Raw genomic sequence first — 26,324 nt, 5'->3', positions numbered from 1 at the left:
TCAAGACATGAGGACCAAAAGGCTAGGGAAGCTTCATTTTGTTTAAAATTTCAATATCTTTTTTCTTATGTAATAAATTACTATATTTTTCTTAATTCAATTTTAATTTTCTTTAATTTAAAACCTAACATTGTAGTTTTTTTTCTTCCTAGTGGAGCCGACAATTGAACAATGTTGTACTCATGTGACATGATGTGGATTTTGTCTGCTACCACTATAACCATTAGGTGCACCACGGTGCCCCTAACGTGGAGTCTGGACACATCAAAATTTGGGGGATCGAATAACTTTTGAACATCAAGGTTTCATGTTAAACAACTAGGTTGAAGAACTTAAACTTCAAAGCATGATTTACACACTACAAATGAACCTTGCCAGTGTTTAAGATTAAATGAAGAACTGGGTTCAAATCCTTGCATCTAGATAAGAAAAATGCTTCGAGGAAGACATGATCAATTGTAGCAAATGTTGAAAAGTAGCAAAGGAATGATTTCCTTGATTTGTGCCTTAATTCAAGGAATTGAATTTGGGTTCTCCTTAGTCATGTATGAGTTCCAGTGATGTGGACTAGTTAACAAGATGTGTTAACTATTGTTAACTAGGAAACCACCAGTTCGACTTTCCAAACATAGAACTTGCTAACAATATCCTATTCAAAGTGCTTGTAAGGAGATCGAAGGCACAATTTGTAATTATAATTGAGCATGGATTTGTGTGAACTTGTGTGGGAAAGAAGCCGAGGTTTTTCTTGTGCGAATTATTGGCGGAGATTTCCCTTGGGAAGTGGGCACGAAAAGAGGAAGAAATTCCTATTCTTTAGGAGGACTTGCGCAAGGATTTCTGGCTCGAGTGTGAGCTAGTTTGAGGCATAGTTTTAAAATTCGGCCGATTCGAAACGGAAACGGCCGAGTTGATCCGTTTCATTGCCCGAAAATGTGACTCGGTGGAGGAAATGGTTTAGTAGGCCGAGTCAGCCATGACTCGGCCAACTCGGCCGTTTCTGTATTGACTCGGCCGAGTCATAACCAGTGGCCTGTAACCCCATCAAAACAGTGATTTGACATTTTTTTAATGAAATTTTGAAGTGTTTGCTGCTTGGTTTGAACTCCAATGTGTTTTATGAATTAGTTAAATGTTATTTGGGGTCCATTTCCCCCTCCCAAACCCTATTTAACACACTCAAATGCCCTCTACTATTGATATGCTATTCAAATTTCATGGTAATGTTAAATTCTTAAAGTAAAAGTGACATTCTCCTTAATCTTCATTTTCATCCTTTTACTTAAATTTTTAACATTACCATGAAATGACTCAGGATGTTCAAGAGTGGTTTCGGCCTCATTGGATTTCATATGGAGAAAGTAGAATTTTAGATTTCATTCAAAATCCAGCAGACTTATCAGTTTTTCAGGATTTCAGGATTGGAGGATTGCAGTGTTTCCATTGAATTTTGTGATGTATTAGGGTATGGAACTCGCATTTAATCAAGAGCACCAATCCCTCTATGTACCTTGATGTTAGTGACATTGGTTGTCGAACTCCTCTGGGATTTGCTCCCAAACCAAGAGCTTCTGAAAATGTCGCTTCAGCACCCGTTTTCGCTCCTGCTCCTAAGTAACACAAAGAAGAAAAACTTTTTGGATAAAAAATGGTTAAATGATCTAGTTTATGTCCAATACAACCTCCGGCTCAGACGAAACCATTTGCTGAACAAAAGACCTGATTCAGATCCCATTGTGTTGGAAGACATTGATCCAACACCAGGTTGGGTAGTGGAGAGTCGTCCAGCAGGGTTTGATCCTGATGAGGATCTTGATTTAGATTTAGATATTGAGACATCAGTTGAACTTGAACATGCTGTTCAGTTGAATGCAGATCCCAATCCACCAGCCTCAGTCTCACAGCCAACAAGGATTCCAGTTGTAGGTGCTTCCTCTGCTCAGCCACGACAGAAGCGCAGCCGCATATCTACTCTATCTCAGCTTGCATCTGCTGCAGTTGCACAGCCTGCTAGTGGTACCACTTCTACAGCTGCAGTTGGAGATGATGATGAGGAGGAGGAGCCATGGGGCCCCCTTTCTGACTCTGATGATGATCCAGAGATTGATCGACATGATCTTGACTCCTCTGGCAATAGCTACTAGCCAGTAGCTGTAGTACTAGTACTGGAGTCTGGTCACAGTTTACTTTTGTTGTAGAGGCCATTTCTAGCCTCCTTGGTTATGTGTTTTTTGTTTTGAGTCTTTGATCATGTATGACAGTTGACTATGTATTGCCATTGGGTACCATTTTGATATAATGGATTGGTTCATGAGCCTACTTTGATCATATGTTGTCTTCCATCTATATTATAATGTTGTGTGTTTGGAAACATGAATGAAAATCTTTAAAATTATGTTTAAAATCTTTAAAATTATGTTTTTTATAAAAAAATAAATATTTAATGTATTTTTTACAACGACCGAGTCGTTGAAATCGAGCCGCCCGAGTCATTACCGTTTCGGAGTCGGAGTCGGAGTCGAAGTCGGAGTCGATCCTCCGCCGAGTCGGAGTTTTAAAACTATGGTTTGAGGGAAGCAGATCAATATACTTGCAGGGTTGTTTCAAGCCTAGTTCAAGGTTGAGAGATCAGGTTGTGTTCTCTATTGAAGCAATGTTTTTGTAAGAGATCTATTGCTCATTCTTCTCCAACAATATTCTCTAGCAAATGAGGGTTTTCCTAGTTAAGTTCCCTAGAAAAATTGTGTTGTTCTATTGTGTGGAGTGTGCTTTTATTTTTGTTCCTATTTCGATGCATCTAGTAGATAAATTCTGTGTTTAATAGAGAAGAAATTATATTTCATATTACTCATATTAGCAAATCAGAATTTCGTGGATTTTCTACATGGTATCGGAGTTGTGAATAGGAATCGACCAACACATAGTCTTCAAGTTTGAAAGATGACAACTCACACAGGATTAGGGTTGAGAGAGAAGGATACACTGGATGGCGCCTCAAATTTTGGTGTTTGGAAGGTCCAAATATTATTCTTGTTGGATGAGTTTAGGCTGAAGGAATTTGCTGAGAAATGTGTTGCAAAACCTTCAGATTCAGATGAGTTAAGGCTTTTCCAAAGGTAGATGGCCAAGACTAAGAGGATGATCGTGGATGGACTTCAGGATCATGTAGTCCCTCATTTTGAGGGTAAAGATACAACTAAGGAAATGTGGGATGCCTTATTCCAAATTTCCAATGCTACCAGAATTCTTTCGAGAATTGGAAGATGGTCCTCAAAGAGAAAGCTGAGAACAATCAAGATGCAAAAGGGTGAGAATGTAGCTGCCTATCTCACAAGAATTCAAGAAGCCCTTGATGAACTAGCAGCTATTGGAGAGAAGCCCATGGACATAGAGCTAGTGCGTTTGGTTCTGAATGGGTTTACCAATGATTGGCATACTTTCATTCAAAGTATTACTGGACGAGATAAGTTGTCGAATTGGGAACACCTATGGAGTGACTTCACTCGGGAAGAGCTAAGGGTCAAACTAGTTGAGACTTCTAGCAGTAGTGGTAAGGGTTCCAAGGTTGAGAAGGAGGAGGAGAATCTTGCTCTTGCAGGTAAAGTCAAAGGCAAGAAAGACAAAGGGAAGGGTGAAAACAATCAAACGGGTGTCAAGAAGAAGACAGATCTAAGTAAATATCAAATGCCTCCATTGCCATGTTTTTGGATACTATGCTTCTAAGTGTCCTAACCAGAAGAAGGGGTCGAATAAGGAGCATGTAGCTGCATCAGCTGAGGTAGATGAGTTTGCCTCTCAGTTTGAAAAGGATTTCTCATTGATAGCTTGCATGGCAAGCTTAGTAGGAAGCAATACATGGTATATTGATTCAGGAGCCTTCTTCCATATGACTGGGAATAGGGAGTTTTTTAGCCAACTGGCTGAGAAGGGTTTGCAGGTGAATATTGAGCTTGGAGATAATGGCAAGTGTGCTACCAAGGGAGTTGTTATTGTAAGCTTTGAGAGGGAGTCATGTAATTCTCTTCATCTCAAAGATTTTCTCTATGTTCTAGGGTTGAAGAAGAACCTGGTTTCAATAGTTGTTCTTGAAGATAAAGGATATGACATCATCTTCAACAAAGGTAAAGCTTACCTCAAGCATCTAGCGTCATGGACAATGAAGCAAATAGGTGTGAGGGTGAAGAATCTCTATGAGTTGCAGGTAGAGACAGATGTAGCCTTGAGCAACAAGGCAGGATGTGCAAATGTTGGTGAACTTTGGCAAAGACGCATAGGACATTTTCATCATGGGGCACTGAAGTTTCTTCAGTAGACTACCACAGGATTACCAGTAGGCAGCCTTGACAAGAGTGGAGTGTGCAAGGGGTGCACGCTTGGCATGTATGCCAAGTCTTCTTTACATGGTCAGGATAGCAGAGCCAAAGGGATTTTCGAGCTGGTGCATTGAGATGTGTGTAGGCCCTTTTCTTCTCCATCACAGATGAAGCATAGGTACTATGTTACTTTCATTATGACTTTGAGTTTAAGGCCTTGGTAGAGAAGCAGATTGGGAAGAAAATCAAGGTAGTGAGAAGTGATAATGGTGGAGAATATATCTCTAATGCGTTCAAGGAGTTTTGTGCAAAGGAAGGTATTAGGAGAGAGTTGAGAACACCTCATAACCCTTAGTAGAATGGAGTGGCTAAGAGGAAGAACAAGAGTATTGTTGGAGCGACCAAGGCTACGTTGCATGATCAGGAGTTGCCAAGGTTCTTGTGGGCAGAAGCATGCAACACTGCAGTGTTTCTGCAGAGTAGGAGTCCACATAGGGTGCTTGGAAGAGTCACACCAGAGGAGGCTTTCACAAACAAGAAGCTTGATGTTTCACACTTTTGGTTCTTTGGCACACAAGTCTACTGCAACGTGTTCAAGGATAGTAGGAAGAAGCTGGATCCCATAGTAGAAAAGGGAATTTTCATGGATTTAGTGAGACAACACAGGCATATCGGGTGTATCTTCCAGGACTTAGGAAGATAGTTCTTAGGCGAGATGTGAGATTCCAGGAGGATCAGGCTCTGAGAGTTTCCTTAGAGCGTGAGCAGATTGTAGTACCTGAGGAGGAGCTACTTGCTCCCAAACAGGAGTCACAACCAACACCTCAGAGTCAGCCACAACCACAGTCTAGTGGTAAGAGGGTAGCGCAACAGGATTTGCAGTAAGATGAGGAGAAGAAACCAGGATGAGAGCAAAAATATTAGCCAGAGCCACCCACCACAGGGAGGAAGAAGGCCAAGTGGGTTGAGAGGTTGATTCAAGAGGCTCAGGGGTAGGTCGAGACATTTAGCTCAATGTTTAGGCAGAGTAAACAACCATAGAGGTACACAGATTATGGCATTGATGATAGAGTTGGTGGACAATGAGCCTTCTTCTTATAAGGAGACAACTTCTCAGTAGGTTTGGCAAGATGCCATGGTGGAGGAGTATTCCTCTATCATGAAGAATGATGTTTGGGAGATTGTTCCATGACCAGAGGGGAAATCAATAGTTGGATCGAGATGGGTGTACAAGGTGAAGCATGGAGCAGATGGGAGTGTGGAGAAGTATAAGGCCAGGTTTGTGGCCAAGGGCTTCTCACAGATTGAGGGCATAGACTATGAGGAGACTTTTGCCCCAGTAGCACGATATTCATCCATCAGGACTATTTTGGCACTTGCAACACAAATGGGGTGGAAGATCCACTAGATGGATGTGAAGACAACCTTCCTCAATGAAGTTGTTGGGGAGGAGATCTATATGGAGCAACTAGAGGGGTTTTTAGCAATTCAATAGAGACACACGTGTCTAGGCTGAAGAGAGCTCTTTATGGGTTCAAGCAAGCTCCGAGAGCATGGCGCACTCAGATTGACAGTTACCTTTGAGGATTGGGCTTCACTAAGAGTGAGGTGGATTCCAATCTATACTACATCATGGTTGGAGGGCTTTCGCTCATTCTAGTTCTCTATGTCGATGACCTTAAACTGACTGGAGATGAGAACTTGATTCGAGTTTGCAAGGAGGACCTTGCAAGGGAGTTTGAGATGATGGGGCTTATGCTATATTTCCTTGGCTTGGAGGGTTGGAAGGGTGATGGTGAGATCTTTGTGGGACAGGGCAAGTACACTACAAAGATTCTCTAAAGATTTCATATGTAGAATTGCAGGCCCATAGTAACAACTTTAGTCACAAACTGGAGGAAGGTGGATGCTAGTAGATGAGAGCGAGTGGATCCTACAGTATACAGGTAGCTCATTGGGTTGTTGATATACTTGGTCAACACATGACCCACTATTTGTTTTGCTGTCAACCAACTGAGTCAATTCATGGTGGAACCAACTAGAGTGCATTGGGTTGCTGCAAAACATGTGTTGAGATATCTTAGAGGCACAACAGACTATGGATTGTAGTATATATAGGTTGATGGAGTGAGGCTTGAGGGCTTCACAAATGCAGATTGGGCAGGGAGCTCCACAGACAGGAAAAGTACTCCAGGAGGCATCTTCAACATTGGGTCAACAGTGGTTTCTTGGTACAACAGGAAGCAGAGATTAGTTGCACTTAGTTCAGCAGAGTACATGGCTTCTAGTCAAGTAGCTTGCGAGACTATTTGGATGAGGAAGTTGCTTGTGGGACTTTTCAGATAGAGGATGGAGCCTACCATGATACATTGTGATAATCAGAGTTGCATTAAGCTTTTTGAGAACCCAGTGTTTCATGATCGCTCAAAGCATATTGAGATCCGATATCACCATCTTAGAGATTGGATGCAGAAGGGGATAATGAAGCTACTGTACATTCCAATAGGGGAACAAATAACAAACATCTTGACCAAGGCATTGCCAAGTAGTTTTGTTCGTCACAAAGATAAGTTGGGAGTTGTACAAAATCCCTTCCTCACTAAGAGGGAGTGTTGAAAAGTAGCGAAGGAATGGATTCCTTGATTTGTGCCTTAATTCAAGGAATCAAATTTGAGTTCTCCTTAGTCATGTATGAGTTCCAGTGATGTGGACAAGTTCAAGAAGCAGTTTGACTAGTGCGAGTTTGTGGAAGACCGAGTTATTTGTCTTCTAGTGTGAGTTGGTTTGGGAACTGGAAGAATTGTTGGAGTTAGCCTCCTAATTTTTAGGAAGGACTAGTTAACAAGATGTGTTAACTATTGTTAACTAGGAAACCACCAATTCAACTTTCCAAACATAGAACTTGCTAACAATAGCCTATTCAAAGTGCTTATAAGGAGATCGAAGGCACAATTTGTAATCATAATTGAGCATGGGTTTGTGTGAGCTTGTGTGGGAAAGAAGCCAAGGTTTTTCTTGTGCGAATTATTGGAGGAGATTTCCCTTGGGAAGTGCGCACGAAAATAGGAAGAAATTCCTATTTTTAGGAGGCCAAATGCGCTAGGAAATAGGGGCCTATTTCCTAAGGAATTGCGCAAGGATTTTGGGCTTGAGTGTGGGCTAGTTTGAGGGAAGCAGATCAGTATTCTTGCAGGGTTGTTTCAAGCCTAGTTCAAGGCTGAGAGATTAGTTTGTATTCTCTATTGAAGCAAGGTTATTTGTAAGAGATCTATTGCTCATTCTTCTTCAATAATATTCTCAAGCAAGCGAGGGTTTTCCCAGTTGGGTTCCCTAGAAAAAATGTGTTGTTCTATTGTGTGAATTGTGCTTTTATTTCTATTCCTATTCTGCCGCATTTGGTAGAGAAATTCTGTGTTTATTTGAGAAGAAATTATATTTTAGATTGCTCATATTAGCAGATCAAAATTTTGTGGGTTTTCTTCAGCAACTGCTATTGATGATGCTTTGAGAGCAAAGCAACTTTGAAGGGGGGCACATATGATACACTGATATACATAAATAGACATCATTAATTACATATATAGTAATGTAAGACAAACTATTAAAAGTCACATCCTCACCATAACTCAACCCTTGACCAATATTTATACGATCAAGGGCCTTATTCTAGTCATCATTCAATCATTATTCATTAATTTATTATAATTGCAACTACGTTACCAAATCCATGGGGTCATGATGCCGGATTTGCGGACCCCTGTTTCGGATATGGATACAGATACAGATCCACCCAAATCCATGTAGGATCCACCACATGAACAGATCCATCAAACTGGGAAACAAATCCCATGCTATTGAAACGAATCTTCTGTCAACTAGCTCTCTCACGCCGAATCCCATACAAATAACATTAGAGATTTTGGTTTTTTTTTTAAAAATTGTCTTTAGATTTTTTGTTAGATCACTTATTATTAATCTGTAGGCTGTATAGTTGTATAAGTTATTAAATACCTATAGGCTGTATATCAAATGATAAACCTCCTAGGAAGGGTTTGACACATCAAAATGTTAATTTTCAATTTTTGATAATCCTAACAAGAAAGCTTTAAGACAATACATAGATAATAATATATAGTGTAAAAAGGATGGTCGTGCCATTAATAATATAATTAGATTAATCCCATCCAAATCTAAGTTAAGAGTTGTTAAAATTGGCAACTAGGGCTAAACTCCATGTGGGTCATCTTATTAATGGAAGCTGATATTTTTCTTGGATCCCTCTCATCGAGAGGTGTAGGATTGATCTAAAGATCATCCGATTCCAATAAGTATTCATGGAGATATGAATTTATTTGTGTTATGGGACAATTCGTCAAGGTTGGCCAACAACCAAATAAACCCCACTTGTGCTCAACGTTTTAGTATAAATAGAGGTGGCCTTCAAGTCATTTCAACACACTTGGGATCTCTTCCTCTCTACTTGTCTTTGGGTTTTAGTAGGAGGAGAGATCCTAAGGGATAACGCTGCCCTAATCTGGAGGGCAGAAGCCGGAATTGCGGGGAACTGCCGTAACTGTCGGAATTGCCGGAGCTACTGGAACAACTAGAACAGCCAGAACAGCTGGAACTGCGGGAACTGTCGGGAATGCCGGAATTGTCGGGAACTGCCAGAACTGTCGGGAACTATCGGAGCATCTATCTCCGAAGGAGAGCAGCATGCAAGGGACAACCAACTAACATTGGGACAGTTGTATGGTACTTAGCAGCAAATACACCAAGCATGCAATGTTACAGCTAGCATGCAAGGGACAACTAGCATGCAACAACAAGCATGCTAAGGACAACAAGCATGCTAGGGACAACAAGCAAGCAAGGGACAACAAGCAAGCAAGGTGCAACCAGAGCATAGGTCAGTACGACAACATGGTGTAGCAATGGCACATAATGCAGTACAATGATGGGTACAGTCATGATTAATGAAGCGTGATGAGATGCAACATAGTGATGATGGGTGTAGCATGGTGCAACGCGGTGAGGTGCAGCATGATGACGAAATGCAACACAATGATAGGTGAAGGAGTCACCTTGGAGAATCAGTTGAAGCAGCATGTCTTCAACTGATCTCATGTATCATCTTCTTAGAGATGATCTATGCTTTTATCTAGATAAGTCAAAGTGTTGACTTCTGTTGTAAACGTACTATCTCTCTCTCTCTGCTGAACTATTGAAGAACATATAAGAAGAATTGATCAAGGGTTTCTCCACATTGGGGTTTGTCCCTGGCTAGCGCCACATCTTGTGTCCTCTTGTCTTGGTTTGTCTTCTGCGATTTATGTTTATGTTCTATTTGTAGTTTACTTTAATGTTGATGTGATTGCTAATCTGGAAAAGATATTGAGCTAACAATGAAAATTGAAATAAATTGCTCTTAAGCATAGAACATACCTAAAATTAACATGGTATTAGAGTTGAGGTGAAGACAATGCCCAAGCAAGAGTGAAAGAGCAATCACCGAAGATAGTTGGGAAAGGACAGAAGGATCAGTGGATTCCTCATCCCTCTTTAAATTCACCGAGGGTGAAGTCGAAGCAGAGAATATTATCAGAATGGCGCAACAGAAGTTTCTAATGGCCTACCTAAAGATCATTTCATTGGGATGTCTGGACCTAAGGGTGGAAGGAAAGGGAGATGCCTTGGTTGCAATAAGTTCGACCATTATGCAAAGGAGTGTCCGAATGGCAGAGACACATCTCTTGATGAAGATAACAATCATTCCATGGACATCTTCAATGATCAAAGGAATGACAGGTAATGCAGGTCATCAAGGAAATGGCTGACTCTTCAAAGAAAGCAAGGAACCCCAGGTATGAAGAATCAAATGTTGTTTTTGATAAGATAAAGAAGCGTTATCTTGTATTGGCCCTCTCCTTCAGATTCTTTGGGAATTTGGCTTATTGATTGTAGTGCTTCAAGGCACTTCATCGGATAGTAGGGTGCACTCTCTAATTTGGTAGAGATGGAAACAATTGTGGGATTATACTTGGAGTCGATGCCACCTATCCCGGAAGGGGTGTAGGGAATGTTACCCCTCAATTGAATGAGGGTAACTCTATTCATTTACAAGAATCTCTTTTATGTACCTAATCGCAATAAGACCCTGGTGTCCATCTCGGAAATGGAAGTCAAAGGTTTCAGGGTGCCACTCATCGATGGAAAGGTACGTGTTAAAAAATAGAATTTTCAAAGATGCTTTTTCTCATGGGTTCAGGGTTGGCAATTTGTATCAAGTTGCAGGATGGTCCATTGGGGATCATGTCAATTGACATATCGCATCTATAACACCAGAGGTCTACCTATGGAGCCCTACCTGATGTGGGTTAGATGGTGATAGGAATGCCTGAATTCAAGAAGAACATGAACGTACATGTTTGAGATGTACCGAAGGAAAATCTTATAAGGGGACCATTCCCCTCATGCAGCAGGTCCACAGGTTTAGAACAACCCGAGGAGTTTGAGATTCATGATCGGGAATCTCATGTATACAGGTGGAAGAAAGCCCTCTATGGCTTGAAGCAAAGCACCCGGGCGTAGTATGAGAGGATTGATAGCTGTTTGATGAAGCTGAGATTCAATAGGAGTGAAACCAATCCAAACCATTACTTGAAGGTTGTGGATGATAGACCTCTCATATCGACACCTTATGAGGACGACCTATTTCTGACAGGTGCAGACCCTCTCATTTGCAGAAGTAAGAGGGAGTTGGATTCCGGATGTGGAATGATAAACTGCAAGCCTGTGACTACCTCGAGGATCTTAACTTTCAGAAGTTATATGGTAGTGATGTTGGACCAGATTTGGGAAATGCCTCTGAGTTTCATAAACTCATTCGTGTTGATGTTCTTGGTGAACTTCCGTCCGGACATATGTTTTGCAGTTAGCATGGTGAGCTCATATTTGGTTGAGCTTCACTAGATTGGTGCCAAGAATCTTCTGAGATATCTTCGGGGCACAATCTCTCATGGATTGAGATACACTGCCGTAAATATGAAACTGCATGATTATTCGAATGCTGACTAGGTAGGCAGTGTGGAGGATCACTAAAGCACTTCTCAGTGCTGGTTCTCTTTGGATTCTGCTTCGATATCATGGATGAGCAGGAAGTAAAAGTCGGTTGCTATAAGCACCACTGAGACCGAATACATAGCTACGAGTATGATCTCGTGTGAAGTTGCATGGTTGCAAAAGCTCTTAAGTGAGATGTTTGTACACATGATGAATACCACTGTGATTCTTTGTGACAACCAGAGGGGGGATTCGATTATTGAGGAATCCCGTATTCGATGATTGCTCCAGCAGATAGACATCAGATACTGCCTCGTCTGGGATATGGTAAGTCAATGAGCGAGGAGGCTCCATCGCATTGAGATTGATGTACAGGTCGATAACATTTTGTCAAAGCATCGGGGAAAGGTCAAATCTGTGACTTTCTCGAACGACTTGGAGTTGTTGAGAGACCCTCTTATAAGGGTCCTGCATGTTGCATGCATTGAGCTCTGAGAGCTTTGGGGGGCTTGGGGTACTTACTGGAGCAACATACGACCACAGGGCAACTCACCCTCCCCCATAGGGCGACTCACCCTCCCCTGGTGGTGCGTTATGTACAAGATGACAGGTTCAACCTTCCCTTGTGATACCTCTGTGGCGACTGTGGAACATGATGATTAGTTCTCTTGTGCGTTGGGATGATTAGAGCTCCCGTGGCAACTGTGGAACATGATGATTAGTTCTCCTGTGGGCCGGGATGATTAGTTCTCCCGTGGCAACTATGGAACAGGATGATTATTTCTCCTGTGGGCCGGGATGATTAGTTCTCCCGTGGCAACTATGAAGCAAGATAATTAGTTCTCCTGTGGGCCGGGATGATTAGTTCTCTTGTGGCAACTGTGGAGTAAGATGATTAGTTCTCCTGTGGGTCGGGATGATTAGTTCTCCCGTGGCGACTGTGGGGCAGGATGATTCGTTCTCTTTTTGAGGCATCCTACCCATGCAGTTTGGGACTCATGGGAAGTACCTCTCTTCTGATCAATGAGTAGGGAAATGAGGTTAGGGACCATAGTAATACTATCGATGGACGCATTGATGTATCTGCCGTACTCCCTATGCTAGGATGATCTCCATTGATCTGGGATCAATATGAGTGGTTTGAGACACTCTCTTGTGATATTGATCTGGGATCAATAAAACTGACTTCAGGCTAGTAAGAGTGATGTGACACACTCTTTTCAAATGAAACTGACTTCGGGTTAGTAGATAATGGTATGAGACATTCTTGATCAATTTTTCTTCTTCATGGTTCAGCAGAGCAGTGGAAGGCACTGATGGCAGAGATAGTACAGTCGGACATATGGATCAGCGGATGGAGTTTTCCCTAGTTGAGAGGGAGTGTTAAAATTGGCAACTAGGGCCAAACTCCATGTGGGTCATCTTATTAATGGAAGCTGATATTTTGCTTGGATCCCTCTCATCGAGAGGTGTAAGATTGATCTAAAGATCATCCGATTCCGATAAGTATTCATGGAGATATGAATTTATTTGTGTTATGGGACAATTCGTCAAGGTCGGCCAACAACCAAATAAACCCCACTTGTGCTCATTGTTTTAGTATAAATAGAGGTAGCCTTCAAGTCATTTCAACACACTTGGGATCTCTTCCTCTCTACTTGTCTTTGGGTTTTAGTAGGAGGAGAGATCCTAAGGGATAACGCTGCCCTAATCTAGAGGGTAGAAGCTGGAACTGTGGGGAATTGCCGGAACTGGCGGGAACAGCTGGAATTGCTGGGTACTGGCGGGAACTGTCGGGAACTGCCGGGAACTGTCGGAGCAACTATCTCCGAAGGAGAGGAACATGCAAGGGACAACCAACTAACATTGGGACATTTTTATGGTACTTAGCAACAAATACACCAAGCATGCAATGTTACAACTAGCATGCAAGGGACAGCTAACATGCAACAGCAAGCATGCTAAGGTCAACAAGCATGCAATAGCAAGCATGCTAGGGACAACAAGCATGTTAGGGACAACAAGCAAGCAAGGGACAACAAGCAAGCAAGGTGCAGCCAGAGCATAGGTCAGTATGGCAACATGGTGTAGCAATGGCACATAATGCAGTACAATGATGGGTACAGTCATGATTAATGAAGCATGATGAGATGCAACATAGTGATGATGGGTGCAACATGGTGCAGCACGGTGAGTTGTAACATGATGATGAAATGCAACACAACGATAGGTGAAGGAGTCACCTTGGAGAATCAGTTGAAGCAACATGTCTTCAACTGACCTCATGTATTGGTTTCTTAGAGATGATCTATGCTCTTATCTAGATAAGTCAAAGTGTTGACTTTTGTTGTAAATGTACTATCTCTCTCTCTCTCTCTCTGCTGAACTATTGAAGAACATATGAGAAGAATTGATCAAGGGTTTCCCCACATTGGGGTTTGTCCTTGGCTAGTGCCACATCTTGTGTCCTCTTGTCTTGGTTTGTCTTCTGCGATTTATGTTTATGTTCTATTTGCAGTTTACTTTAATGCTGATGTGATTGCTAATCTGGAAAAGATATTGAGCTAACAATGAAAATTGAAATAAATTGCTCTAAGCATAGAACATACCTAAAATTAACAAGAGTCCTCTTAGAACAATATGATACATAGACTATAACATGTTCTCAAACAATGTACAATATTCATCTACCACTGTAACTAGATGGGAACTTTTAGATTTTAAGCCAAATGTCAAGGGAGATGATAGGTTGATTAAGATGTAGAGTTGAAATATTCAATTGATGAGCATATAGAGCCATTTTTTGACATGTAGTTAGACCTACCATACATCATCATATCAATAGAGTGATCATTGATGAGACACTCAATTTTGTATTAACAATTATTCTTTTTGTATAAAGCATGGTGCATCATCATTTCAATCTTCAAATTTATGAATTAACTAATGATTTCAGTTCTAATGTTGTCATTCATTAATGGTTTTGATTTTTAACATTGAATATGTTTTTTAAAATTAAAAAAAATATTAGTGTATTTTGTATATGTGGTGTTTCCCCACCGTATCCAGATCCTGGCTTTTCAAAAATCTGGTGGATCTGTATCTGTATCCATATCCGTTTCCTTTTCCTCGTAACTTAGAATTGCAAGCATGGTTGTGTTTATCTTGTGATAGCAACTTTGTGCTTATTAGTGTCACATATATTAATGATGTTGCCACTTTTGCATCCATAGGGGTTTGAGGTAGGCTATACCCAACATCCAAGTACCACTCTCTCAAGTTACTCATCCAATTTTACATTATTATCTGTGAAGTTTGACTCGTGGGATACTTGTGAATCCCTATGAGTCTTCTCGTGCCACAACTGAATTGAGTGCTCAATCTTAGCTTGAGACTCGAGACACAGCAAACTTGCCAACATTTAACCCACTTGCCTAGACTTGTGAGTCTGTCTCAGCACCTAGACTTTGTCCATGCACAGAATTTAAAGGATCAACCATGTTTCTGAGGGAAAGATAAAGGCAAGTAATGATCTTTAACTTTAAAATGCATTGTTAAATGGCAACCTCATCCTTTCTTGCTCTTATAAGTCATCATTGCATCAATTATTTCCTTTAATTGTGATTGTGGGTAGCGATTTCATTCGCTTTGTGTGTTTGCCAAGATGTGAAGTAAGGCAAGTTCATCATTATAAAAGGCCTGGCTCATCATTACTGACCGTGTTTGGAGTAGAGGAGGAGATATGAGTTATCTAGTTGACTCTTTTTTAATAATTGTTGAACTTGGTACTATTTGTTGATTTGTTAATGGAATCATCTCTCAGTGTACTGTTTTGCAAACAAATATTGACTATCAAATGTTGTGTTATTGTATTTAATGAGATGATTGTATGAACTTTTGCGTAGTTTTTTAATAACATATATGGACTGGAAATGTGATTAATATATTTTTTGTGCACCAAATTTAATATATTTTGAGTTTTTTCTTTTTGTTTTTGCGGAGTCTTGAACTGAGTTTTACCAAGTCCCAGACCAGTGGAGTTTTTGTTAAGCTTGGGTCTGACAACTTCACCTAAGTTGGTTATGATGTTTTAACCATTACCTTTCCCCTCAACATTATAATATTACATTGTTCACATTTTCTAACGTATTAATAGACCATATTACACTCACTCATATTTTTGCGTTATGTTCTAATGGAAAGATTGTGATCAACCCAAGACTTGAGCAGGGACTCAGTTATAATGGATGGGACAGATTTTAGCCCCAAATCAATCTTGTAGTTTATTTTGTCTTTGAGAGTATGTGGTCAGTGGAAATCTTATTATGATTTCATTATTATGTGATGAAATAGATTATTGCTTTCTGAAGTGGGTTGTTAGTTAGGTCACGAGGTGATTCTGATAGTGTCATTAGGAATCATAATTTGTTCTGTAAATGATTTTGTTCTCGAACCGTTGGGTTCATGATTATTTGTGTGTATAAAGAGGCCTCCTATCTTGATTTATCACCAGTTTAGATCCATCTCATCTCTAGATCCAGTAATCTGATAATCAACAAGAGTGATAAAAAAGAGTTTGAAATGCAAATCCTTGATGCCTAAAAGATCCTGAGTTGAGTTGAGTCTATGCTGGTGTGTCTGTATTTAATGCTTATTATTTTCTTAAATTTTTTACATTATAGATTTTATTTATTTTATATTTTAATTTGTGAGCATGCATGTTACACATTTCATCCATATTGGGCTATCAGTTGTTTTAAATGTTATATTGAGTCTACTTATACCATGTATCACATCAATGTTGTGAGGCATGGAAGATATTTGTATCCTTCATACTGGCTGTAGAATGCACCTCGCTTCCCTCGGCACAATCATTAATGGCAGCATTCTCATTGTATATCATACATCACTTCCATCTCTGTTGATCATGTGTACTTGATGATTTAAATAGACCATGAATTGACTAATGAGCTTCATTAGAATTCTTTTATTCTGTGAATGATATGCTGCTTGTTTCTTTCCTCTCTTATTTATTCAAGTCATGTGCATACAAAATGTTTCTTGATTAATTCTGTCTCATTGTCATTCCTAACTCATAACTTCAGGTGGATTGTGCATTCAACATGCTGGATAAGAGAAATTTCCAATTTTGAATGCTATGCCATCTTTCGTTGCTCTTTATATTCATCGTATGAGTTCTTACGGAATACTGTGCTATTCCTTTTAGTTTCTGGTTATATGCTCATTCTAAATATTCAATTCATTTTTGTAGCAATACTTTCAGAACATAGGCTTTTGGAACTGATTTTTTTAATTAAATTAATATCTGTTTGAGGCCTGAAAATTGGATATTTCTAGATTGTCAAGTGTTTGCCCAGAGCCTTTGTTTCATGGATAGAACTGAACACGTGTGCCTGTATATAACTTTCTTTTCTTCTATAGCAATAATGATTTGACCCATCTATGTCTGTACCTGGCAGACAGATGGAGTGAAAAGATGGAGTGTAACAGAAGGCAAAGATGTCACAGAAGAGTTGCTAAGTGCCAAGTCTCTTACAAGGCAGTTGGGGGATCAGATGACCCTTGCTAAAGCATATGTTGTCATTGCAAAAGAAAACAACAATTTGCAACTTGCATGGGATTTTAGTGCTCAGATAAGGGGCTGCCAACTATTACTATCTAAAGCTGCTACCAGGGGCAGCGAGGTTACCATGGAGGAAGCAGAACCCATAATTCGTCAGTTATCATTGTTGATTTATCAAGCTAAGGAGCTTCACTATGACAGTGCTACTATGATCATGAAATTGAAGGCTCAGATACAAGCGCTGGAAGATCGTGCAAATGCTGCAACTATACAAAGTACAACATTTGGACAATTGGCTGCAGAAGCAGTGCCCAAGGGTCTTTACTGTTTTGGCACAATGCTATCTAAGGAATGGTCCAAAAATCATAAACTACAAAAACACATGGATCAGCAGATTCATTCACCTAAACTCACAGATAATAAATTATATCACTTTTGTGTGTTTTCTGATAATGTGCTTGCTACATCTGTAGTCGTGAACTCCACAGTTCAGAATGCCGATTATCCAGAACAGCTCGTCTTCCATGTTGTCACAGATGAAATCAATCATGGGGCCATGCAAGCTTGGTTTGCTATGAATGACTATAGGGGAGCAACCATAGAAGTGCAGAATGTGGATGACTTTAACTGGCTAAATGCATCTTATGTTCCTGTGTTGAAGCAGCTACGGGACGAGGAAACACAAAGTTACTACTTTAAAGGTTCCCCAGATATGAAGAGTGCAATTAAGTTTCGTAACCCAAAATATCTTTCCATGTTGAACCACTTAAGGTTCTATATTCCTGAAGTATATCCTGCTCTGGAAAAAGTGATCTTTCTGGATGATGATGTAGTAGTTCAGAAAGACTTGACACCACTTTTCTCTATAGACTTGCATGGAAATGTCAATGGGGCGGTCGAAACTTGCCTTGAGACATTTCACCGGTACCATAAATATCTCAATTTCTCCCACCCCATGATTCGTTCTCACTTTGATGCAGATGCTTGTGGATGGGCCTTTGGGATGAATGTGTTTGACCTTGTTACATGGAAGAAGCTCAATGTTACAAGCCGATATCACTATTGGCAAGAGCAGAATGTTGATAGGACACTTTGGAAACTTGGGACTTTGCCTCCAGGCTTGCTTACCTTCTATGGTCTCACTGAGCCACTTGATCGTCGTTGGCATATACTAGGCCTAGGTTATGATCCAAATGTGGACATGCAACTGATAGAAAGTGGAGCTGTTTTGCATTATAATGGGAACATGAAACCATGGTTGAAACTGGCAATGAACAGGTACAAATCTTTTTGGGAAAAGTATGTGAATTACTTGCATCCATTTCTGCAGAAGTGCAACATCCATTAATGTTGGCCTAGCATCATATGCTCTTCTGTTATTAGCCAACCATTATAAGGCTAATTATGATTTTCATAGGTTCTGTAAATCACCCATTTGTGCCAGTTTTGTTGCTTAGGAAATTGCAGGTGCAATTTTGAATCGCCAATTTTATATTGTCACGAGGTTCTAAACCCAACTTCATTTTTTTTTCCTTATCATTTTCTATCTCTATTCTGTTCTTTTTAATGAGGAATTTTTCATATCCAGGCCAAAAATATTTTGGAGCAACTGCTTAGATTGATTGAACTGTATTTATTGGGAGCAATAATCGAATATGTGATGGGATGTGCTTGGCCTTCTCTTGCATCGTTAGTATTGGAGTTCGTCCTCCAATTAAGCTAAGAGAAACTCATTGATTGCCTTGCCTCAGATTTTGTGTACAAGACTAATTAATTACTATTGTAATTTATTATGTACATGCTAGGGGTTTCACTCTTTGGGTTTTAATAAAGAATGTGGGAAGCTCTTGTCTAGCGACAACTTCAATGAATCACATATATGCATAAGAATATGCAGTTAAATCTTCTATCCAAAAATTGAAATATATGCATATACTAGACAACTTTTCCAATGTTAAATAATTGTACATATAGCCATGTGACATGTAGAGAATTTGGTGAGTCAATTAGAATAGTGTGCATATATAGGGTTAGCTGTTTTAATCAAATTTTGCTTATTAACAGATTGATTTAGACTGTAAAAGATTGACATTGATAAAAAGTAAACCATTAAACCTTCCTTGCTGTCCACCTTTCAGATTCATCACAATTTCACACCAATCTTGGCATGCTATGCATTATAAGCTTTCTGTTTACTTGTAATTTAATGTGATTGACAGTTCTCAGAAACCCAATATGAATGTATCCAACCTATCGAGAATCATTGTTATAACAATGATTTTCCATCAGGTTACCGCTTAGATAATTCAGGTGTGGAGATTTTAAAGCTCACTCAAAGCTCCGTGATTTTGATGTGTGCTTCAATGTCTCAATTTATATCATTTTTAGCCCCTTAAAGTAAAAGGGTCTTTGCAATTTCCCTTGCAGTCCTTTCCAGCTGTGGAAATCATCTGTGGATGTCCTTGTAGGATTGTTGTAATTAGAGTAGTGCTTTGCTAGAATTTATTCCATAATTTTCTGTTTTTCGATGAGTATGGGACAATTATTTGTCACTCTACAGCTTGATGCTTTACTTTTTCTCTATATGAATCTCAGTAGTGATTCTTTTAGCTTTTTTATGCATTGTAATGCAACTTCTTGATCCTTTCATGATTATCATTCAATTTTGCATGGAGACAATTTTTTGTTGTGTGATATGCAGCTCTAATTTCTTGCTGGTTTGTATTCTTTCTCTATCATCCTCTATGGTTGTACAGTGCACTCTTTATAACATGGATTAACATTTGGCTATTGGCCTATTGCTCAGTTCAAAACTTCAAATTATAAGCTCTGTTACCTCAATAGTTTCTTGTTGTAGCTCCGTGCTACTGTTACTTGTTAGACATCGGTTGTGTAGGGCAGGGGTTGCCTCTTCTTGATTGTTGCGTATTTGACGTAGGGTTCCCGGCCCTAGTCTTGGTCAACCTGTGGTTGTTCTCCTTCCCACCTAGGTTCAATTATCACAAATGACATATTGGCCTGTTATGATAAGGCTAGAAGGGTGGGTGCCCCCTGGGATAGAGTTTCCACTTTGGTGGGCTTCGGGATGTCTTGGTCCTGACTCCTGGCTAATTATAAGTTATTGGTATATCTGGCCTGAGCACCATAAGAAAATGAGATGTCCTTTACATTTAAATATTAATTTTAAGGTTAAAAACCTCTAATCTAGCCCATGGAGGAACAAAAGGCTTCTAACTCTCTCTGATATTGTACAGATTCCTTAGTCAAATGTTCATATAGACCAAGACACCACAGAAGATTGAATCTTCACAAGATCAAAATCCTCTCAAACAGCCATGTAATACTGGTTGACTTTCTTCTTCCCAGTTTGGTTTACAGACCTGGAAATGCTTCCATAGGTTTGAAACAGAATTTTGAATTATACTATCTATATATATAAAGGTTGAGGCATCGTTCGCTTTTTCAACTGCTACTACATTTTACGTGAATTCCTTGGTTTATTTTTCTTTTCCAGAGAGACTCCAAAGGGGAAGAAATATTTCAGAGAGGGAAAGCCACAATAAAGAACCATCTTTCCATGGATACTCTAGGCTCACCAGCTTCCTGTGTTACCAGGAGGTCTAGTTAGGAAAAGAAAAAAAACACAAAATGGTGGCATGCTTGACCTCATTAAGTGTGTATCCTTGTCATTTAGGACAAGATCTGTGTTGATACTAAAGTCTGAAAACTGTTCATACATCGAAACCCTTATTCCACCTTATGGATTACAGACTGAAAGAAAATAACATCTTCTATCATATATGTGCCACTGCTTCTATAAGGGTCATTTGTTATTTGAGTTTTCTGGCATGTGACTTGAAAATATTCATTGATTGCAAAATCTATCTGCTATTGGGAACATGGCATCTTAGAACTTCAAGCTCAGAAAACTGTCCTGACTCCTCACTGTTCATAGCTCAAAATGGTCACAACAGCAATGAATTTTTGCAACTAGGGCCAAACTCCATGTGGGTATATTTATTTATGGCAGCTGATATTTTTCTTGGATTCCTCTCGTCGAGAGGTGTAGGATTGATTTAAAGATCATCTGATTCCGACATGTATTCATGGAGATATGAATTTATTTGTGTTATGTGACAATTCGTCAAGGTCGGCCAGCAACCAAATTACCCCAACCTATCCTCAACGTTTTATTATTAATAGAAGAGGTCTTCAAGTCATTTTGACACTCATCTCTTGTGATCTCATTCTCCACTCGTTTGGGTTTTAGTGGAAGGTGAGGTCTAAAGGATAGCCCTATACGCAGTCCTGAAGGAGGAGACATAGCTGCAGTCTTGGAGGTGCCCTAGCTGCAGTTAAAGCTAAGTTGCACTGAAACAGATACGGGAACGGATGCGGATACGCGGTTTGAAACAGATACGGCAAATTTTCAAAAAATCAAGATACGATATGGCAAGGAAACGGCATGCGTATCTATATATTACTATTCATCTTTTAGTATCTAGAATCTATATCTAAAAATACATAATCATCGTCATGAATTCAACATAAACAAATCATCATCATCAATTCAGCATAAACATTGTCATCATCATTAGTGATTATTATAACATTCAACATATTATCATCATTGTTAGTAAGGTAATCAAGAATTCTACAGCCTTTGTGCTTTTGAGTCCAACTCCTTTGGAGAACGTGTCATGCATGGCAATTAAAAGACCCATGGGATCATTGGGATATTCCGTCAAGACATATTTGAACATTTCAATCTTCTTAACGTCAACTTGGTCTCGACTATATGCAGGCAAAAGATTGGCTAGAGAAGATTTCTTATATTGGAGGGATTTATGAAATCAAGAGCAAAATCAATGACAAATAACAAAACCTTAACCAAACTGAAATCGCTCAAATAAATCTCTTTACAAAGACATTGATCAAACCCTTTTGTTTGCATTTTTGAACATCTACCTTTTTCTTAGTAAGAATCCTTGATAAATATATGGAGTGTTGTTGATGAGACTATGTTTATAGTGAGTTTATTTGCAAATCTGATTTCTTTATTTTTATTATTTATTTATGCTATACAAATTTTCACGCTTTTTAACATTTTAAGGGTGGATTCAGATCACGAATTTCGTGGATCCTTTTTTGGATTTCTGGAAACGGATCCAAAAAAATTTAAATCCCTTGGAAACATATCCAATTCCAAATCTGAAGTTTCCAATTTTTTGAAACGGCACAAAACCGTTTTTACAGCGTTTCAGGCAAGAATCGTATCTGTTTCTGTATTGGAAATGGGGATCCGCATTTCCGGCAAATTCTTCAGTTGTTTTCGATAACTTAGAGTTAAACGTGCCCTAGCTGCAGTCAAGGAGGAGGCCTAATTAGCAATGAAGTGTAAGCCCTAAACGCTGTCAAGAAAAGGCTTTCTATACGCTGTCTAAGGGAGCTTCAACGCAGATCAAAGGAGGCCCTAATTCTTTGTCCTAGAGGGAGACCTAGCCGCAGTAAAGGAGGCCTATACACAGCTGAAGGAGAAGCCCTCATATGCTGTCCTAAATGCCCTAGCCGCAGGTCATGAAGGGACCTTAACTCGCTGTCACAAGAGACCCTCAAACGCAGCATAAAGGAGACCTTGATCCGCTGTCTTTAGAGGCTTCAATCTGCAGTTAAGGGTGACCCTTATTCGCTGTTCAAAGAGGCCCTTATACGCTGTCCTAAGGTGGCCTAAATCCGCAGACTATTGAGCCCTAATTCACAGCTAGAGAGTGATCCTATTCCGCAGCATCTAGACCCTAATACGCAGCTACAGGAGGATGGTCAAAGGCAGTCCTAACAACTGTCATAAGAAGGCTTAGTTGCAGTCCAGAAGGAGGCCTTACACACAACCTAACTGCAGTCACCTAGCCGCTGTCATAATGGATAATGCCACATTGTTGTAGGTGACAGCGTGGCCATTTCAGTACTGTTTGGGTATGTTCAAGCTGTTCTTGAACTCGGTATGCTGGGCAAAAGTATCCGCAATAGGGAGGAGCTAGGGACTGCTGCTTAAGGGCTGTTTGGATCATTGTTTGGAGGGACTAAAGCTACAGTCCACTGCTGGGCTAGGCCGCAGGCCATAGCCAGCAGTTGAAGGTCTCTAAGTGTTGCATTCAGAAAGATGAGCAGCCTTGTCATGATCAGTGAAGCAATGAAGGAAGGAGAATCTCATTGAAGGAAAGCCTCAGTATTTTGGGGTAATTGGTTGAGCTGTTCTAGGCTAATCATCTGCTGCATATCTTCAGTCCTTGTCATCAGACCTGCAACCTCATTGTGTCATCTTCATGGTGAAGATCTTTGATGTCAGTACTCCTATTTTGGCAAGTCAAGCATTGACTCCAAATGTATTTGTACTATCTCTCTCTCTGCTGAACTATTGAAGAATATAAGAAGAATTGATCAAGGGTTTCCCCACATTGGGGTTTGTCCTTGGCTGGTGCCACATCTTGTATTCTCTTGTGTTGGCTTGTCTTCTACTGTTTGTGTTTATGTTTTATGTTTATTTTACTATCATGCTAATGTGATTGCTAATCTGGATATTGATGTTGAGCTAATAAGAAAATTGAAGTAAATTGCTCTAAGCATAGAACATACCAAAATTTAACATGGTATCAGTGCTGAGGTGAAGACAAAGCCCAAGCAAGAGTGAAAGAGCAATCACTGAAGACAATTGGACAAGGTCAAAGGCTCAATGGGTTCCTCATCCCACTTCCTGGCTGAAGACAAGATCCGCGAAAAGTCTGACTATCACGGATGGAAGATGTCTCTTGATCCAACTTTGGAAGAACAGGAAGTGTTGGATTATGTGAAGGGTAAAATCCCTGAGCCTTCATCGAATGCACCGACTGCTTCAAAGAACAAGTACACCAAGGGTGAAGTCAAAGCAAAGAAGATTATCAGAGATTCCATTGACAAGCGTTTGGAGGCCTACATCTCCGATCTAAACACCTCCAAGGAAATCTACGACAGATTGGGTTTGAAGAATTGATGTCGAGATGCATTCAAGAGGAAACCAGGATGGTGGAACAAGAAATGCCTTCTAATAGAGGAAACCCTACTGCTTTCTCTGCTCATGCCAAAAGGAGAAACAATGCAGGGTGCAAAGGTCATTTCAATGGAAAGCTCAGATTCAAGGGTGGAAGAAAAGGAAGATGCTTTGCTTGCAATAAGTTTGGCCATTATGTGAGGGAGTGTCCAAATAAAAGGGACACATCACATGATGATGATCACAATCATTCTAGGGGAAACTTCAATCGAAGGAATGAGTGGTTAAATGGCAAAGGAAAAAGGAATGCAGAACATCAAGGGAATGGTCGACCCTCCAAGAAAGCACGGAACTCCAGGTATGAAGAATCAAATGTTTTTTTTGACAAGCAAAATGAGTATTATCTTATTTTGACCCTCTCCACTGCCTCTTCGCCGGACTCGTTGGGAAATTGGCTTATTGATAGTGGTGCTTCAAGGCACTTCACTGGATACAAGGAAGCGCTCTCTAATCTGATAGAGAAGGAAAACAAACTTGGACATTATTCTTGGAGATGATGCCACCTATACCGTAAAGGGTGTAGGGAATGTTACCCTTCAATTGAATCAGGGCAACATGATTCATTTACAAAAGGTTCTTTATGTACTTGATCTAAAAAGAACCTAGTGTCCATTTCCGCAATGAAAGACAAGGGTTACAAGGTGGCATTCATCGATAGAAAGGTACATGTTTGGAAAAGGAATTTTAAAGAGGCTTTTACTCTTAGGTTCATGGTTGGCACTTTGTATCAAGTTGCAGGAAGTCCATTAGGGACCATGTCTTGTGACACATCTCTTCAATGACACCGGAGGTCTGCACATCTTCATTGTAAGGCCCTTCCCGATGTGAGATAGATGGTGACAGGGATGCTTGAATTCAAAGAAGAGCATGAAGGTACATGTTTGAGATGTACTAAAGGAAATCTTACAAGGGGACCATTCCCCTCATGTAATAGCAAGACCACAGATCTGGACCAATCCAAGGGGTTTGCGAATCATGATCGAGAATCTCATGTATGCAAGTTGAAGAAAGTTCTCTATGATTTAGAGCAAGCTCTCTATGATTTCGAATTTGGAATGATGGACTGTAAGCCCGTGACTACCCCGATGGAGCTAAACTTTAAGAAGTTATGCGGTAGTGCTGCCGAATTTGATTTGGGAAATGCCTTGAGTTTCATATATTCATAGTAGCATTGATGTTCTTGGTGAACTCCTGTTCGGATATATGTTTTGCAGTTAGCATGTTGAGCCAACATATGGCTGAGCCTCTTCACTCACATTGGATTGGTGCCAAGAATCTTCTGAGATATCTTCAGGGCACAATCACTTATGGACTGAGATACACTGCTGGAGCTGTGAGGCTGCATTATTATTCTGATGTTGATTGGTCAAGTAGTGTGGAGGATCGCAAAAGCACTTATGAGTGCTAGTTCTCCTTGGGTTCTGCTTCGATATCCTGGATGAGCAGGAAACAGAAGTCGGTTGCCTTGATCACCGTTGAGGCCAAATACATAGCTGAAAGTATGGCCTCTTGGGACGCTGTTTGGTTGTGGAAGGTCTTTAGTGAGAAATCTAGCTGCTGTCATAAGAGAATTTATTGCTTCCTAAGTATAATCTTTGAGACTTAAGTGTTCTCAAGCACTTGTTCAAGGAATCATTCAAAAGGATTATTCAAGGGAAGAAGTCTACTATCTTCAAGGACAATGTCTAACACAATCAAGGGAGAGAACAAACTTGAAGGAGCCTCAAACTACAAGTCTTGGAAAAAGAGGATTGACCACATCCTTGAAAAGAACAAGGTACTAGACTCGGTCAAAGGAAAAGTAAAGAAACCTACAGAAGACTCCAGTGATGCTGATAAAGTGAAGTTCAGAGAATTAGAATTAGTGGCCATGACTCTAATGGTAAAGGACAACCTTGTCCCATTTATAGCCAACATTAATCATGCTCAAGAAATGTATGAGGCCTTGTCAAAGTTATTCACTATTAAGAACATTGGTCAAGTAGCAAGCTTGAAGAATGAACTAAGGACCACAAAGATGACTAAAGAAGACACAATGGCCTCCTTCTTTGTGAAAATAGCAAGAATCAGAGATGATCTTCTGGCCATTGATGAAATTGTTCTAGATAAGGAACTTGTGATCACTGCTCTATTAGGATTGCCACCTACTTGGGGTGCATTTGCTGCAAGACTTAACAGTTGGAAGGAAGCTCCCACTTTTGAAGAACTATGGACTGCTTGCAGCCAAGAAGAATTAAGGATCTCATTAGTTGCCAATCTTGAAGGAGTTTCAAATGCCTAC

The 26,324-nt window shown here is 40.1% G+C and overlaps 1 protein-coding gene across 2 annotated transcripts in view; it reads left to right on the top strand.

Annotated features, from left to right (window-relative positions):
- The window catches only part of LOC149178589 (hexosyltransferase GAUT11-like), a 34,365-nt gene extending 15,545 nt beyond the window's left edge, over positions 1-18,820 (top strand). Inside the window, exon 3 of one of the 2 annotated variants that reach the window (XM_089420393.1) lies at positions 16,860-18,820. In XM_089420393.1, the coding sequence (XP_089276519.1) occupies positions 16,952-18,307 (1,356 nt within the window). In that variant the 5' untranslated portion in view covers positions 16,860-16,951 and the 3' untranslated portion in view covers positions 18,308-18,820. Of the gene's footprint in view, positions 1-16,855 lie in introns of both variants that reach the window. The other variant, XM_089420392.1, reaches the window with a different exon arrangement.
- Positions 18,821-26,324: the final 7,504 nt, after the last annotated feature.

The sequence above is a fragment of the Pinus tabuliformis genome, chromosome 4_1, assembly GCF_031772625.1.
Source record: "Pinus tabuliformis cultivar Carrire ecotype Pingquan chromosome 4_1, CPIR1, whole genome shotgun sequence".
Taxonomy (NCBI): domain Eukaryota; kingdom Viridiplantae; phylum Streptophyta; class Pinopsida; order Pinales; family Pinaceae; genus Pinus; species Pinus tabuliformis.
This window is presented reverse-complemented; position numbering and strand designations above follow the sequence as displayed.